The following is a 15461-nucleotide window of genomic DNA, read 5'->3' as shown; positions in this document are numbered from 1 at the left end:
AATCTTGGCAACTGCTAACCAGTAGGACAGTTTTATATATGATTGTCAAAAATAATCTCAAACACCCTTTGACAGTGTCTGTAGATTGTTATTATTATTATTCAAGGAAGTAAGATTCTTGTTTTTATTTTGTTTGCTTTGGATCAAGTGGATGAGGATTTCTGGAAGATGTTGTACATTTAATATTGCATATAATGGAGGCCATTATCTGAATTTGTTTTTGTCTTTGCAAGAATTGACCACAAATCTTTACTGTTGAGGATCTGGTCCTAGGTAGAACTGGATATTTTAAGACAGTGTATAAAGAGCACTCATTACTACTGAAGTAGTGTGGCTGGGAAAATAAAATGACAACTTCCTTCTAGCTCTTCACAGCTAACCAAATAATTGGAGTGTTGTTAGAAATCAGAAAACAAGAGCATTTCAAGTTGTAAATAGTTATTTGTACAGGTTGGTATCTAGGCTTGCATACTTTGGCCTTTCTGTAGTATACACTGAAGAGAAATGGCCAAAGCACAAATCATATACTAGTAAGGGCTCCCACAAAATTTTAGAATCAATGTAAAATATTGTTTGTATATCAGTTGGCCTTGAGAGTACGGAATCTAGAATAAGCAGTTTGATTTTCTACTTAATCAAAAGCTGAGTTGCTTTTCCCCCATTAGCATGATCTAGCCCAATATTTGTGCTTGTGTTTGTTGGCTAACTCCCAGCTTTCTCAAACTCAAGTTGCCAATTCAGTTAAATTTCTCTTCCTGGTTTTCAGGACTTTGCTGCTTACCTGGCCTTTTGTGGGATTGTTCTTCACAATGCTCAACTATATGAGACATCCCTGCTTGAAAACAGACGCAATCAGGTAAGCCTACTAAGTCCTCCATGTGCACATAGCCCCAGATATTTTATTGCTTGAGAGAAAGAACATGCTTGTACCACCTCCCGTTCCACATACAAAAGTCAACTGGGGTGACAGTTCAAATTTCCTGCAGCAGTGACAATAGGATAGCATGTTAAATTGAACTCAAAGCCACCAGGGGTACAAAATTCCATAGCACACTGCTTTCTCTTCCCTAATAGTGGGACCAGCTTTGGACACAGAACATATGAAGACTGTATAATGAAAACTTCCCTTCACCCAAGTTTTCTGACTTTCTTTGAACTACATGCAGTAGATGTTTGTGGAGTGCTACACCCACGAGCAGCTCTTGGTGCCACAAATGGCAGGTGGGAATGGCAGCATGCACGGTTGGGAAAAAGTTAGCTGGCACAGTGGGCTATATTGCTAAGAAATAAACAGGGTTGGTGAAAGAGAAGTGGCGGTGGTAGTATGACTATTATTTATTTCTATGTCACTTCCTCTGGAAATGTCAGTATTCGTGACAAATACTCCAAAATTCAAATTTTTCATATAGTCATAAAAACCACTGTGAAGCAGGAGGCGAGTCGGAGCCACCACTTGCTTTAGCGCCGTCCATCCTCTACAAAGGGACTGAGTGTGGAGAGAAAGATGAATCCCAGTTGACTCTGGAGGAGGCCCACGGGAAACCCCTACAGGAAACTGAAGAGGCCTTGGCCCAAAGTATGAGGGAGATGGGAGTGAAAGAGGAACAACTGAGAGAGGCGGAAAAGACTGGTAGAAAGGGGGAGAAGACAGAAGCAGGGGAAGGAGGGGTGATAGGAAGACAGGGGGCATTACCTCCTGGCTGGGAAGGGATCTAGATGCAAGATCCATGGACTCAGAAGTGGGAGAGACTGTGGATGGTGAGAGAGGAGGCAGACTGTAGGAGAAGATCAGTGATCCGAACCCAACCCTCATACTGGGGAGATATACCAGAGTTAGAGAGTGGTGTAGAAAGATAAGAGAGGAGAAGGAGAAGGTGGAGGAAGAAAGATGTAAGAGAAATGAATGGTGAGTTCAGGAGATGAAGAAGATGGAGGAATTGAGAAGGTCTGGGAGAAACTGAGTTCAGAGAGGGATTCCAAGTGGGAATATCTCCTTGGATACGTGGCCTTGTTGTCTGTACCGTTGGCCACAACATTATGGGACTGGACTCCACCGGACCATCCTGGACCATGGAACTCTAGTTATGGCAACTCTTTTGTTATGGAAGATTGGAAACCCTGGTCTGTCCCATCGGTGGAAGGAGACAAAGACTCTGTGTTGGTTAAAGATACTAGTTTATTTGTTCATACTGAAATAAATGTCCCACAGTTGGCAAAGCATGTAAAGTCTTATGTACTCATTGGTAAAGGGGAAGACCCTTTGACACATAACCTTGAACCCTCACAACCACCCTGATTACAATAAAGCCAGGGTTCACCTGCTGTGAAAGGCCTGGGCATGCCTCCCTCTTGCCCCCAATCTCTGTGGGCCACCGATACCCTTTTTAAAAGTAGAAGTGATAAGAAAGTACTTCTCCTTTTCCTTTCCTTTCTTTTAAACATAATTTTAGGCCTCTAAAAGGTCTGGGAAGACCCCAAATAGCCTTGGAATGGGGAGCTGTCCCCCATTGAAGTTTCTGGGACCCTGGGGTGAATTTATGTCTTTGCTAGGTGACATTGGGGGTGTGCATGTGGCCCATAGTGTGTACTGCACACTTGGCATATAAGATCTTTCGAACCAGAATGTACCTGCAGCCTTGTCCATGCCAAGCAAACATTCTTCTAAGGATCTCTAGGCCCTCCTCCATCACATAAAGATATATTCCACATACCCAATGGGGAAAAACAGCTAATGCAGAAGAACTAGAGAGTCGAGTGATTCTGTAGCTTGGAGAAGTTACATTTTTGACTACAACTCATGAATCTACCCAGAAAAAAAATAACCATGCTGCTTGGGGATCCAGGGTGTTGTAGTCTAAAAAAGTAACTTCTTGATGTTTTATAATTCCCTACTCCAATTTTACTGCATGTTTTCATTGGGTCTAATTCAGTTGCGTCAACAGAAACCAGAAAAGAAGGGAAGGTGAGTCCATCTTTTCCTTTCCAACACCTTACCACCACCTTCTTGGCTTTGGGGTGAGTCTGAGTCTGAACAAGTCAAGATCCTGCTTTTTCAGTAAACTCACACAGACTCTGAGGCTCCTCCACATGTATTAATAGCATGTTTACTATATCTGTTGAAGCAGAGCTGGTCTCTCAGTATGTTTCATCTGTCCATGTGCTTTGTTGAAAGGTTATTTATATTCTACCTCTGTTTACGGAAGGAAGTATCTAGAGCCTCCCTTGCCAGTGTAAAAAAATAAAATTAAATTTTTAAAAAAATGGGTGGGAATAAAATGGGCAGTCAGTCCTCCAAAACTTCCTGGTGGGATGATATTTCAGAATTGCTTTCAAAGGCGTTTCAACCTTCTAGGCCAGCATCCCAACCAAGTCTTCATCGCATGGGTGTTTTGCAAGCAGGACTCTAGCTTGGCAAATCGAGAATTTCCCCCTATCAAAAGTCTCTTTTTTTGTCAGACTTGAGTGTGGCATTGTTGGAGAAATCAAGGAATTGCATTAACACTTTCACTCAAAACATGCACTGTTGTGAGTCCCCACTGGGCTAAGAATGTACTTGGCAAAAAAAAAAAAAAAAAAGCTCCAGAATTCTGTTGCAGATGTTGGATGAATAGGACCTCTGTCCTGAGTAAACAGTTAGTAGAAATGGGTGGTAGCCAAACAGCTAATTTAAATATCTTTCATGTATAAGTATTATATTTATTGGTTTAAACAGGATGGGGTCATTACAAAAAAACCCCAGTTTCATAAGTAGGTAGGAGGGGGAGACACCTAGAGATGAATGATTTCCTTATTTCTGCGCCATTATTATTCCTTAGTTCTTTTAAGCTTTGTCTTTCATTTTTCCACAAGAGCCTGTTACTGTATAACAATAATTTTAAATATGAACCATCAGCCTTTCTAAAGAAACATGATTTTCTACCAAAAAATGTTTTTTATTTTTAAAAGACTTTAACTTACTCTTCATCCTAGAGGGACATGCCAGCAATCTTAAGTAAGATAGGACCAGAATCAACCCTTCCAACAGAAATTCGGCTGGCACCCTCGCTGGGTGTTTTTAAAAGCCAGTTAAAAACTTGGTTATTCAAGCAGGCCTTCCCTCCAGTCAATTAAGTCTTTCTCGTTTTTTCTTTTCTTTGCTATTACATCTTGGTAATCCTCTCTTTAAATTAATTGTTTTAAATTGAAATTGTAATTGTAATTTTATGATTTTATATATTTTTATACTGTTCTGTTTTATTTTGTAAGCCGCCCCGAGTAGACATGGTCTAGAGGGGTGGGGTAAAAATTAAATAAACAAACAAACAAACAAACAAACAGGACCAGAATCAACCAATGCAACAAAATCATCAGCTCAATGGCTGTCTCTTAAAACAACCTGTTCTTAAAGTAACCTGTTTGTAATAGTAATAGCAGCGGTTTACTACTTTCTGTTGCATACCTTGCAGAAAGGCTGTTCAGAAGTAACTCCATTTTTCAACAGTTCTATTAAGACAAAAGCCCTTCACCCTTAAAGGAAGAAATCTTGCAGTGAAGGAGATTATAAGCATGCATTAAGCAAACAAACAATTGCTTAAAACAATCCAATACTTTACAGGGTGGAGTGGAGGACTTTGAAAACTGAACTAGGGAAAAGGTACTTTGGAGAATTTGTAATTTCTTGAATCCTGCAACCATCATGCCATTGGTCAAAGCAACCTTTCCGACCCATAGAACATTTGAACATCAATTTAACAACAATCAAAACAGAGCACAACTTCCCCTTTCTTGTATGTTCAAAGGTCTTAACAGGGGAGAAAACTTTCCCCCGTATTATACTCTTCATTAGCAAAAGCTAGTACATTTTAAAAAAAAAGTTGCAGGGGGAGTTGATCCCTAAGTAAAGGTAAAGGTAAAGGTTCCCCTTGACAATTTTTGTCTAGTCGTGTTCAACTCTAGGGGGCGGTGCTCATCCCCGTTTCCAAGCCATAGAGCCAGCATTTGTCCGAAGACAATCTTCTGTGGTCACATGGCCAGTGAGACTTAGACATGGAACACTGTTACCTTCCCACCGAAGTGGTCCCTATTTATCTACTTCCATTTGCATGCTTTCGAACCGCTAGGTTGGCGGGAGCTGGGACAAGCGACAGGAGCTCACTCCGTCGCGTGGATTCGATCTTACGACTGCTTGGTCTTCTGACCCTGCACCACAGGCTTCTGCGGTTTAGCCCGCAGTGCCACCACGTCCCTTTGATCCCTAGAGCCTGTGTGAAATCAAGATGTATGTGCTTCTTTAAAATGCCTTTCATATCGTGAGACAACATACCTCAACCTCTCATGTTCATCCACATTTCAAAAAGAAAAAAAATCTAGCTACCTCATAATTAAATCCGAGGAATAACGTGACTGGGGCAATCTTTCTCCCACAGGTGCTCCTCAATCTTGCCAGTTTAATTTTTGAAGAGCAGCAGTCTTTGGAAGTCATTTTGAAGAAGATAGCTGCCACCATAATCTCCTTCATGCAGGTGCAGAAGTGTACTATTTTCATAGTGGATGAAGACTGCCCTGTAAGTACTAGGCCTGCTTTGTATGTAAAGGAACAAGGTTCTTATTCTTCCCTTCAGTGCCTTACAGCCAGCTCTCAAATTTCCATTATTAACAGTGGACTACACCCACCTTTTTGAAATTATATAGAATGACTTTATTACATGTGGTGGAGGATTTTAACCCTGTGTTATATACACTGAAACTAGTGAGTCTTTAATGCTAATTTTAATTTATTTGAAATATTCATATGCTACCTTATAATCGGCTATTTTACAGGAAAGAAACAAAACAGGACTTTTGATAAATTAAAACCATTAATTAGGTCATTGGGCTGTTGACTTTGTTTTTGTTTATTTTCCAGTTCTCCTGTGCCTGCTATGTGTGTGCATTGCTATGCTTTCCTATGCTCTGCTTTGCTTCACTTAGCTATGCTTTATTATGCTTGTCACCTAGTTTTGCACAGACGACCACAGTCACATTTTGTGAAAATTTCAGAATTCTTGCTAGGATGAAAGTGTTCTTGTCTTGCTCTTGTGCTGAAGCTGAGGAATCTTGTGGGACTTGCAAATTCCTTGTTCAGGTGTTTTGTCATGCTGAGGCAACCACAACGAGGAATGTGATTAATATGCTTTACTTCCTTACTTTAACATGCTATAGTAGCTGATTTCCTTTCTGTCTGGTGAGCAGCAGCGCACAGGAGAAAAATACCTGTTAGGTGGCATATTAAATGCAGTTGGAAAGTCAGATCATACATAGTGAGAAAGATGCCAGTGTATTTGTTTCAGCATATTTTCCCTTCCTCATATCTTATTTATCTGAGTCAGTCCCATGTGTTATTTTGCCTAATTCACAGCGGTTGAAAGCTGTGCCTTGATATTTTTTTCAGTGCATCTGGCACAAAGTTAGAGCTCATTGTCAAGGAGAAGGATTCAACTGAGCCTCAAATTCAGATTGGAAAACATGATGCTAACATTGTAGTGTAGTAGCTTGTGTTACCCTACATTCAGTGGCATTTCATCACAAGACAGGAGCAACTCTGTGACTTCCAAAGGGCCATTTATTCCTTGGGGGGGGGGAAGCCCAGCTACTTAAATGATTATGTTAATATGTAGATAATTCAGTTGGTATACATTAACTAAACAGAAACTCTCTTCTCATTTCTAGGATTCATTTTCTAGTGTCTTTCACATGGAATTTGAGGAACTAGAAGATTCTAGTGAGCCCCGCAAAAGGTGAAATAATTGATGAGACTACCATTTCCTCAAATACATGTTTGACGTGGGAAATGTAACATTTTTCTTTGATTACTGTAGGGACATCTGAGTGGGCCTGAATTAAGGCTGAATTGAATGGATCATACAGTATTTCACTACTGTAACCAGAAAATGGGGGCATACCCAGTATTTATGATGATGATGATGATGATAAAACAACAGGCACAGTCAATCAAAATGATAAAAGCATTGACTGGTATTATATAACAAATACAAGTTTTAACCAAAAACCTAAGTATCTATTAAATATCAGTGCAGTATGTATGCTGCTCCTAATGTTGTTGTTTTTTTTTGTAGTTCTGATGGTGTTATTTCCGAGCTCTGTAACTGCTTATAATACTTCGTGAAATTTCTTGATATTGTTCCCAGAGCCCCAATGACTACAGGAACCACTGAAGTGTGTTTCATACAATAACAGCAACTAGTATTAGTGTTAGTATTAGTATTAGTATTAACAACCTGAAAATTGCAGAGCTAGAAGGACCCTATAGATCGTTGAGTCCAACCTCAAGAAGACACAGTGGGGAATCAAACTCCCCATCTCTGGCTCCGCAATCAGATACCATGGAGCTATCCCAGTTTATACTCTGAAAACAGCTTAGCAGACTGATTTGAAACTTGACATATTTCAGAAGTACGTTCATAACATCCAAATGAGTGTTAAGAACTTTATGGTGTATCTGATGCTGGACGATCACTCTTAAAATAGCAGAATCCAGCAGTACTAGGACAAGAGTTTCTCCTTCTTGCTTCAGCATTTCTCCACCCCTGGCATTCCAAACACAGCATTGTATATATCTCCTTCAAAAGTTAGGCAAGGAGAGGCCAAAAATCTTTGGGATGTATTCAGCTGACATATACTCTTAAAGCAAAACAAGTAATGACAGTGAGAAGGAAGGGAGCCATGTCCCTAAATTAAATGTAATACTTCAAAATCACCACTTGGAAAAGATTTGTTTTAGACCCTGATTCGAAGAAGCAGATGTTGTGTCTTCTCTGTACAGCAGTCCCAATGCAATAAATGTGCATTCAGTTCTGAAAGCATCTTTTTAACATGAACTTTAGTAAGTATTGGGAACATTCATAAGCGCTCCATCTGTTCTGTATTATTTGCAAAGCAAATATATTATTAATTTAGAATCATGCCAAAACTCTAAATGCATATGAATAATTCTGGTTGGGAAAGCACCTGTCCGGCTCTCTCATCTTGCAAGCCTTTTGTTTCTCTACTCTGGGTTACTTTTTAAATATTTTTAACACAGCTATAACTGTAGTCCCCAAAAAACATTAGCACCTCACAAGACATTCTCATCCTCTTTCCATGTTACTCTTTGCTTGGTCATGCCCTATATTCTGCTCACTACACCATAAAACATTTCCTTTGAGAGGGTGTCATAGCTTGCATTTACAACAACCGTTCTTGAAACTATAGAGGTATAGATAGAAGCCCAAGAGGACTTAAAATTGAGCAGATGTAATGATAGGCCCACAATAAATTGGAAAGAGAAGTATATTTATTTCTCTTACTCATATTTCTCAAATGGGGATACCTGGGGGGGGGAAAACTCGTTTGCTCTCAGGGTGAATCATGCATAAATGGTTTTATTGATTGCATATCACTTGTTCTTTTTAATGCAGAGACAATTAATAAATGTCATAAATACATCAACCATTGATGTCAGATATACAGTCTGGCTAATGGATGTTTTCTCTTGTCTTGTACAGTGGTGCCTCGCAAGACGAGTGCCCCATTTAATGACGAAATCGCATTACGATGAAGTTTTTGTGATCGCAAAAGCGATCGCAAAACAATGTTTCCTATGGGGCAGTTTCGCTTTGCGATGATTGGTTCCCTGCTTCGGGAACCAATTCTCGCAAAACGACGGGTTTTGCACAGCTAATCAGCGGTTTCAAAATGGCCACCGGGTAAAAAACATGGCCGCCCGCTGTATTTAGGGACAGATTCCTCGCTGCACGGGTAGTGAAAATGGCCGTGCTATGGAGGATCTTCGCTGGACGTTGAGTTTGAAGCCCATCGGAAACCATTAAACAGGTTTTAATGTCTTTCTATGGGCTTTTACATTTCGCTTTACGATGTTTCCGTTCTACAGCGATTTCGCTGGAACGAATTAACATCGTAATGCGAGGCACCACTGTAAATGTGAGGACAATAAAAAAAAGAAATGGGCTCATCCACACATTTTGCACCAGTTGTTGGTTGCTTGGTGTTGTTCTGGCATTTTTTAAATTGAAGATTTGTGTAGATCATCCTGATATTGATGTCCAAACTTGCAAATGGTATTTATTGCCGGATTCTGTGGGCTGTGCCGGTATCACCCCTCCCCACAATTGCGCCATGAAGATTTCATTCCCATAAGGGAATGTTGCCATATTACACACACTCAGAAAGTGCACAGATCAGCATTCCTCAGCCTGGGGCTGGCAGATAGTGCACTGGAGCACATCAGAACAAAGCAAAATAAAAATATACCAAGAAAACCCAGAAAGGAAGGGGTTTTGGCCTGCTCTGCTTCAATTGAATCTTGTGTCATGTGGACCCCAAAGGCCAGTATCATGAATGTAAGTAAAGTTTGAACAGCAGCTCACTGTGGATGAGTCTGAAGTTAATGTAAGCATCACAGCTGTTATATTCCATTTCTATGTAATTTATTTGCATATTGCAGTTTATAATAAGAAAATATTTTTTTTCTTAAGAACTAAAATACTGCCTTCAGTGGCAGGAGGAAAACAATGTTTCATTTCTTTGGCCAGAAGATTTACTCATAGCAATGTTAGGTGGTGGAATGACAACTGGATAGAAAGCAAATAAGAAAGCTACACGAAGCTTGATGTCTTCATTTTGTGGTTTCTTGTTTAGTTTAGTTTTTGACAAGCAGGCCTGCAGTTTGTCAATACGTTAATAAATCCACCATTTTCCACCTATCATTGCCAGTGAATCCTTGAATAGATCCTTTTGCTTTTTTTTTTTTTTTTTGACAAATAGTTTGTCAAGTATGAAAGTGAATCTCTGGTAATACATAAAAATAAAACTGTTTCTTCTTACTTCAGCAATGACTGTGACACAAACCAAATCAATTATATGTATGCACAGTATGTGAAAAATACAATGGAGCCTCTTAACATTCCAGACGTTCGTCAAGACAAAAGATTTCCTTGGACAGTAAGTAATAATGAATAATGATATGTTGTCAAGTCCATTCTTATTTACGGCAACCTTTGTCACTTTTCCAGGTAGAGAGTACAGTGGTACCTCGCACAACGAGTGCCTCACTCAACGATAAATTCACACAACGATGGCTTTTTCTGAAAAATTTGCTGCCTCACACAGCGATGTTTCCTACGGGGAATTTTCGCACAACGATGTCTCTTTTCACTCATTTAAAAGTGCCTTAAACTGTTTGAAACCTGTTTTAAATGCTTGGCATTGATGGTCCAGCTTGTGAAACGTAAGGAAACTTAATTTGGTGTTGTTCTGAGTCTTCGTTAATTTTTGGTGAATTTTTTTATTCTCCATTGAAAGCCATTGAACGGTCCGTCCAATGGCTTTCAATGGAGAAAACAAAAAATCACCAAAAATTAACGAAGACTCAGAACAACACCAAATTAAGTTTGCATAGGTTTCAGGAGGTGGGCTAACGATTGCAAGCATTTAAAACAGGTTTCAAACAGTTTAAGACACTTTTACAGGAGCGAAAAGGGACTTCGCAAACCCATTCAAATGCATTGAGTCGGCTTCAATGCATTTCAATTGGGGAACCGCGTTTCCCTCAACGATGTTTCCTATGGCGATTTTCACTTAAGGACGGCAATCCGTTCCAATTGGAACGGATTAATCGGTTTTCAATGCATTCCTATGGGAAATGGTGTTTCACAGAACGATGTTTTCACAGAACGGGGTTTTTTTTTTGAACCAATTAACATCATTGTGCGAGGCACCACTGTACTCAGAAGTGGTTTATCATTTCCTTCTTCGGGGGCACCCAAGGCCACACAGGCTGCCTTTACTCACAGAAAACACCATAGGGAATTGAACTTTCCACTTCTGGCTTCACACCCAGTTATCTAGACCACTGAGCTGTCCAGCCAGTGGACACTAAGTAACATGAACCTAAATTCAGAAGTTGTGAAAGGAAATGTAGGGATGCTTCTGTGTAAAATTCAGTTATGGAAAATCTTGTGTAAGATCCTTGATGACATTCTTGCAATTAGTTCTTTAATAGTTCCAAGGTGTACACTCATACTATCCCTTGATGCCCATTTCAGTCCATACCTAGTGGTATGGACTGAAATGGGCATTGAGGGATAGTATGCCCATTTCTAGTGAGATCCTTGTTATTTTCTTTATGGACTACTCCATACTATTGCCATCATACCACCCTGAACATTCTCAGTCTCATCTGACATTTCAAGCTGAGCAGAGGATCAGTAATGATTGTTACTTAGGTGGGATACTACCAGGGAACAGGAGAAATCTCTCCAGGTGAAGCTTGGGAAGAATCCTGCCTGAAACTCTGGAGAGCTAGTGTGAGTTCAATAGGTGGATGGTTTGATCCTGTCTATAGCAGCTTTCTCTGTTCCTATGGCTCTTCTTGCCTGCCTTGGCTAAGGCTGAGTTTTCACCTTGCAGTTTGACAGTGGAAGACCTCATAAAGCTCCATTGCCCTTTCTTCTAGACTAATGGGTTCTTAGTCCTTATAAAAATGCTGTACCCACCTAGACTAATTATGCATTCCACCAGCAGTACATGTGTAAGAACCAATATTTTGGACCAGCTTTTCTCTTAATAAAGACACAAACAGTTATCTCTTTCTGGCTGGACCATTTTCACCCTGTGTGTGTGTGTGTGTGTGTGTGTGTGTGTGTGTGTGTGTGTGTGTGTGTGTGTGTGTGTGTGTGTGTGTGTGTATGTGTGTGTGTGTGTGTGTGTGAGAGAGAGAGAGAGAGAGGGGGGGGGGAGGGGGAGGGGGAGGGGGAGGGGAGGGGGAGGGGGAGGGGGAGGGGGAGGGGGGAGGGGGAGAGAGCATTTAGGATAGAGCTGTCATATGTAACTGATTATGTATTAATAATGTATCTTACCTTATTAATTCTGATATCCAGATGGCTTAATAAAGTTAGTAAAGTTTGTTTCTTTCCTTAACAGAATGAAAATGCAGACAGTACAAACCAGAATATTGAAAGTTTGCTGTGCACACCAATAAAAAATGGAAAGAAGAATAAAGTGATAGGTACTTTGTTTTGAATGTTTCATTATGTTTCCATTTGTGGATAATGCATGGCATTTTTTGTGAATACAGGGTCAGGTGGTGGTAAAATGTTCTCATAGTATGGTCACAATGACTTAGCTTTCTAAGATGGATGTTAAATTCATCTTCAGTTCATATCGATATCTAGTCTGCTCTAATAAAACCTGTATCAGCCAGAGGTTGAACTGGGTGATCATTTCACCACTTCCAAGAGTACAGTTCTATGGTTCTTTGAAATCAAATCAACTGCCAGAATCTTGTTGATTATTTATGATGGGGTAAGGGCAGTGGTATGAATTGCAATAGTTGCCAATAGTTGAGGAGTCATCATTTGTATTGTTCATTTTACACCAGTCACATAACTTGATGCACAACAAAGAATACTAGTGGTGACTCATCAAATATCAGCAATTTATGGCTATTTTACATCATTACACTTAAACTGGCCTAAATAACCAGTAGGATTCTGGACATGATATAATAGAATACTTTTACCCTGATCTAAAATGGATATTTTTTCAAATAAGTTTGGAAGCATCTGATCCAAAGCATCTTACTTTGAAACGGGGATCATTTGATGTAATGTAATGGATCTTACTTTCAAGTAATATTGGGTTATAGCATTTGTGGCTATACAAAAATTCATGCAGTGTATGTAATGCTGTGAAACAAATGAACAAAAAACCGATGGCAATATATTCACTGCCAATGAAAGCCATTTTTTATTGTTCTCTAAATTGGGTTTGGAGGGAGGACAGAATTTTCTGTCAGCTGGTTGGTAGTATTATCATTTGAGATAACTAATGTGGGTGTTTGTTGACAGGAGGCTGAGAACATTTCTGGCCTTATTTGCAAGGCTCTTCCTTTTTTCAACTTCCATAAATATTTCCTAAAAGAGATTTGGCATCTTGTATATTTGGATGGATCTAAAACTGCATCATGGAAAACACTGGGGAAACATTCTATTTACAGACACTAAGTTGGAAATACTAGTGAAGCATTCCTGCTGTGATTCTCACACTCTCATTACTCATAGACATTTTAAATGTGATCAGTTGGATGCAAAGATATCCTTCTGTAAGTAAAAAGCATCTTATGGTCACACTACAGTGGTACATAAGAAAAATGAAACAATCCAAATGTGTTTTGGTTTTTCCACAAGAGCATACATACATCATCTTTGACACAAGCATGGAAAGTATTGCAGGCAGTAGCTTTTATAGCACAGAATAAATTCTTACACAGCTTTTTATGCAAGTATTCACAGAATAGTACTATTATCCTGTTTTTCTTCTGTTTCTGGCTCTTTTGGTCCAATCTTCTGGTAAGAATATTAAGCTTCTTAAGGCATGATCTGGTTTTGTGGCAGCTTCAGTATCTGAAGTCACAGTCCTTGCTAAAACATAATTGCAGAGGTGACTGATTACCATATCACAAGCAGAGAACAGAGTTCGCAGAAAAATGTTTTGGAAAGCCCCTGGAATGCTTATGCTGTCCAAAGGCCACTGTTTTAATGATGGCAAAGTTTGTTTCGTTGTTTATTTATTAGTTTGTCTTGTTTATAGGCCACCTTTCTTCCAGACTCAAGGCAGCACACAAAATTAAAAATAATAGAATTTAGAACACAATAAGTTATACATTTTTAAAAAATGATTAAACTATAGTACTGATTAAAATACATTGAATCATTAAAATGTTTAAAACTATCATAAGTAAAAAGTGAGATTCAGAGACTCAGTCATGATCATTAAAAGTCTGCCTAGAAAGGTGGGTCTTCAGCTATCAGTGGAAGGAAAAAAGTAAGGGGCCGAAACTGACCTCCCAAAGGAGAGTATTCCATAACCTGGGAGTAGCCACACAGAAGGCCCTCTTTTAAGTCCTCATCAATAGGACCAAGAGGAGACCTTCCTCTGATGATCTTAAGCACCAAGAAGGCTCATATTGGGAGATAAAGTCCTTCAAGTAGTGTGGATTCAAACCCTAAAGGGCTTTATAGGTAATGACCAGAACTTTGAATTGGGCCTGGAAACAGACAGTGCAGTTGTTGTAGCAGGGCCATTATACACTCTCTATAACTGGTCCCAGCCAATAGTCTGACTGCTGCAATTTTGAGCCAGCTGAAGTTTTCGAACCATCTTCAAAGGCAGCCCCTATGTCGAGTGCATTACAGTAATCCAAGTGAGATGTAACTTAAGGCATGTGTCACTGTAGCCAAATGAAATATTTCAAGGAATGGGCACGGCTGGCACACTAGTTTCAACAACACGAAGGCATTCCTGGCCACTACTGAAACCTGGGCATCCAGACTCAGGGATTAATCGAGGAGTTCACCCAACTGTGAATCTGAGTTTTCAGTGGGAGTGTAACTCCACACAGCGCAGGTTGTATCCCCTTTCTCTCATCTGCCTTCTGATTGACCAGGACCACTTCTGTCTTGTCTGGATTAAGTTTCCGTTTGTTTGCTAGTGAAGTGGGATCCAGGGAGAACTTTTTCAGCAATGGTCTTATTACAGTTTCCTTTACATATGCTGAGTTGGGTGTCTTGATCAGGCTGTGCATGAAACTCATAAGATGTATTTAGATATTATAGAATCTAGCATTCTGATCACAGTTCAAGGAGAGTGCCTGAGCCCATCTTCTCCATCCCTGCTTTTGTTGTACTTTCAATGCTTAGTCTGAAGGGGAGACCATCTAGGTTCCCAATGGGAACAGGAACCCTGGAAACTTGGGTTCTTGCTAGAGATGGGGGTATTCATATACAAATACGAATATCTCCACACAGGTGGCGATAAAGAGGGTCCAGCCCCATGGAGCAGGATGGTCCACTCACTGATCCGCTGCTGCCGCAGATGCTGCAATTCTTCCAAAGGCTTCGCAGATCATGATCAGCTAGCCATTCCTGGCAGGAGGCAGGAGGACAAGCCTTGCTGCAAGGTTGAAGGGTGGCTTGCAGATTGTGATCTGCAGAGCCATTGGAAGAATCATGGTGTCTGCAGCAGGGGCGGATCAGTGAGTGGATCGTCCGGCCCCAAGGGGCTAGACCCTTGTTATCGCTATCTGTGCTGGGATACGGATACCCCCATCTCTATTTCTTGCTCATGCGGAGAGTCTACATGCGAGCAGCAACTTCTCCTTTTCAAAGCTGACACTGAAAGCATGAAAAAGGCAACAATGAATAGGAACAGGATGAAGTATTCCTTTCTCAGCTCGTTCAGAATGCTAGATTGTATAATGGGTGAACACAACTATGCTTATCCTTCCTTGGTAGCTGTAGCATAAAGTACTACCCAATATGTACTGGCCAAAATCCTGTTGCTTAGTGTAGTATATTGCAGTAGAGTAGGCTCATTGAATCCCTGGAACTTACGAAGGAGTTGATTCACCAAATCCCCATTGATTC

General features: G+C 40.2%; 1 protein-coding gene across 4 annotated transcripts in view; it reads left to right on the top strand.

Moving 5' to 3' along the window:
- Nucleotides 1–15461, top strand: part of PDE5A (phosphodiesterase 5A) — a 94184-nt gene that overhangs the window by 48585 nt on the left and 30138 nt on the right. For all 4 annotated transcript variants that reach the window (XM_073001711.2, XM_073001712.2, XM_020781448.3 and 1 more), the window contains exons 5-9: nt 767–856; nt 5406–5543; nt 6688–6755; nt 9867–9978; nt 11959–12043. In XM_073001711.2, coding sequence (XP_072857812.2) covers nt 767–856; nt 5406–5543; nt 6688–6755; nt 9867–9978; nt 11959–12043 — 493 coding nt within the window. The remainder of the gene's footprint in view (nt 1–766; nt 857–5405; nt 5544–6687; nt 6756–9866; nt 9979–11958; nt 12044–15461) is intronic.

This window comes from Pogona vitticeps, chromosome 5 (genome assembly GCF_051106095.1).
Source record: "Pogona vitticeps strain Pit_001003342236 chromosome 5, PviZW2.1, whole genome shotgun sequence".
Lineage (NCBI taxonomy): Eukaryota > Metazoa > Chordata > Lepidosauria > Squamata > Agamidae > Pogona > Pogona vitticeps.
This window is presented reverse-complemented; position numbering and strand designations above follow the sequence as displayed.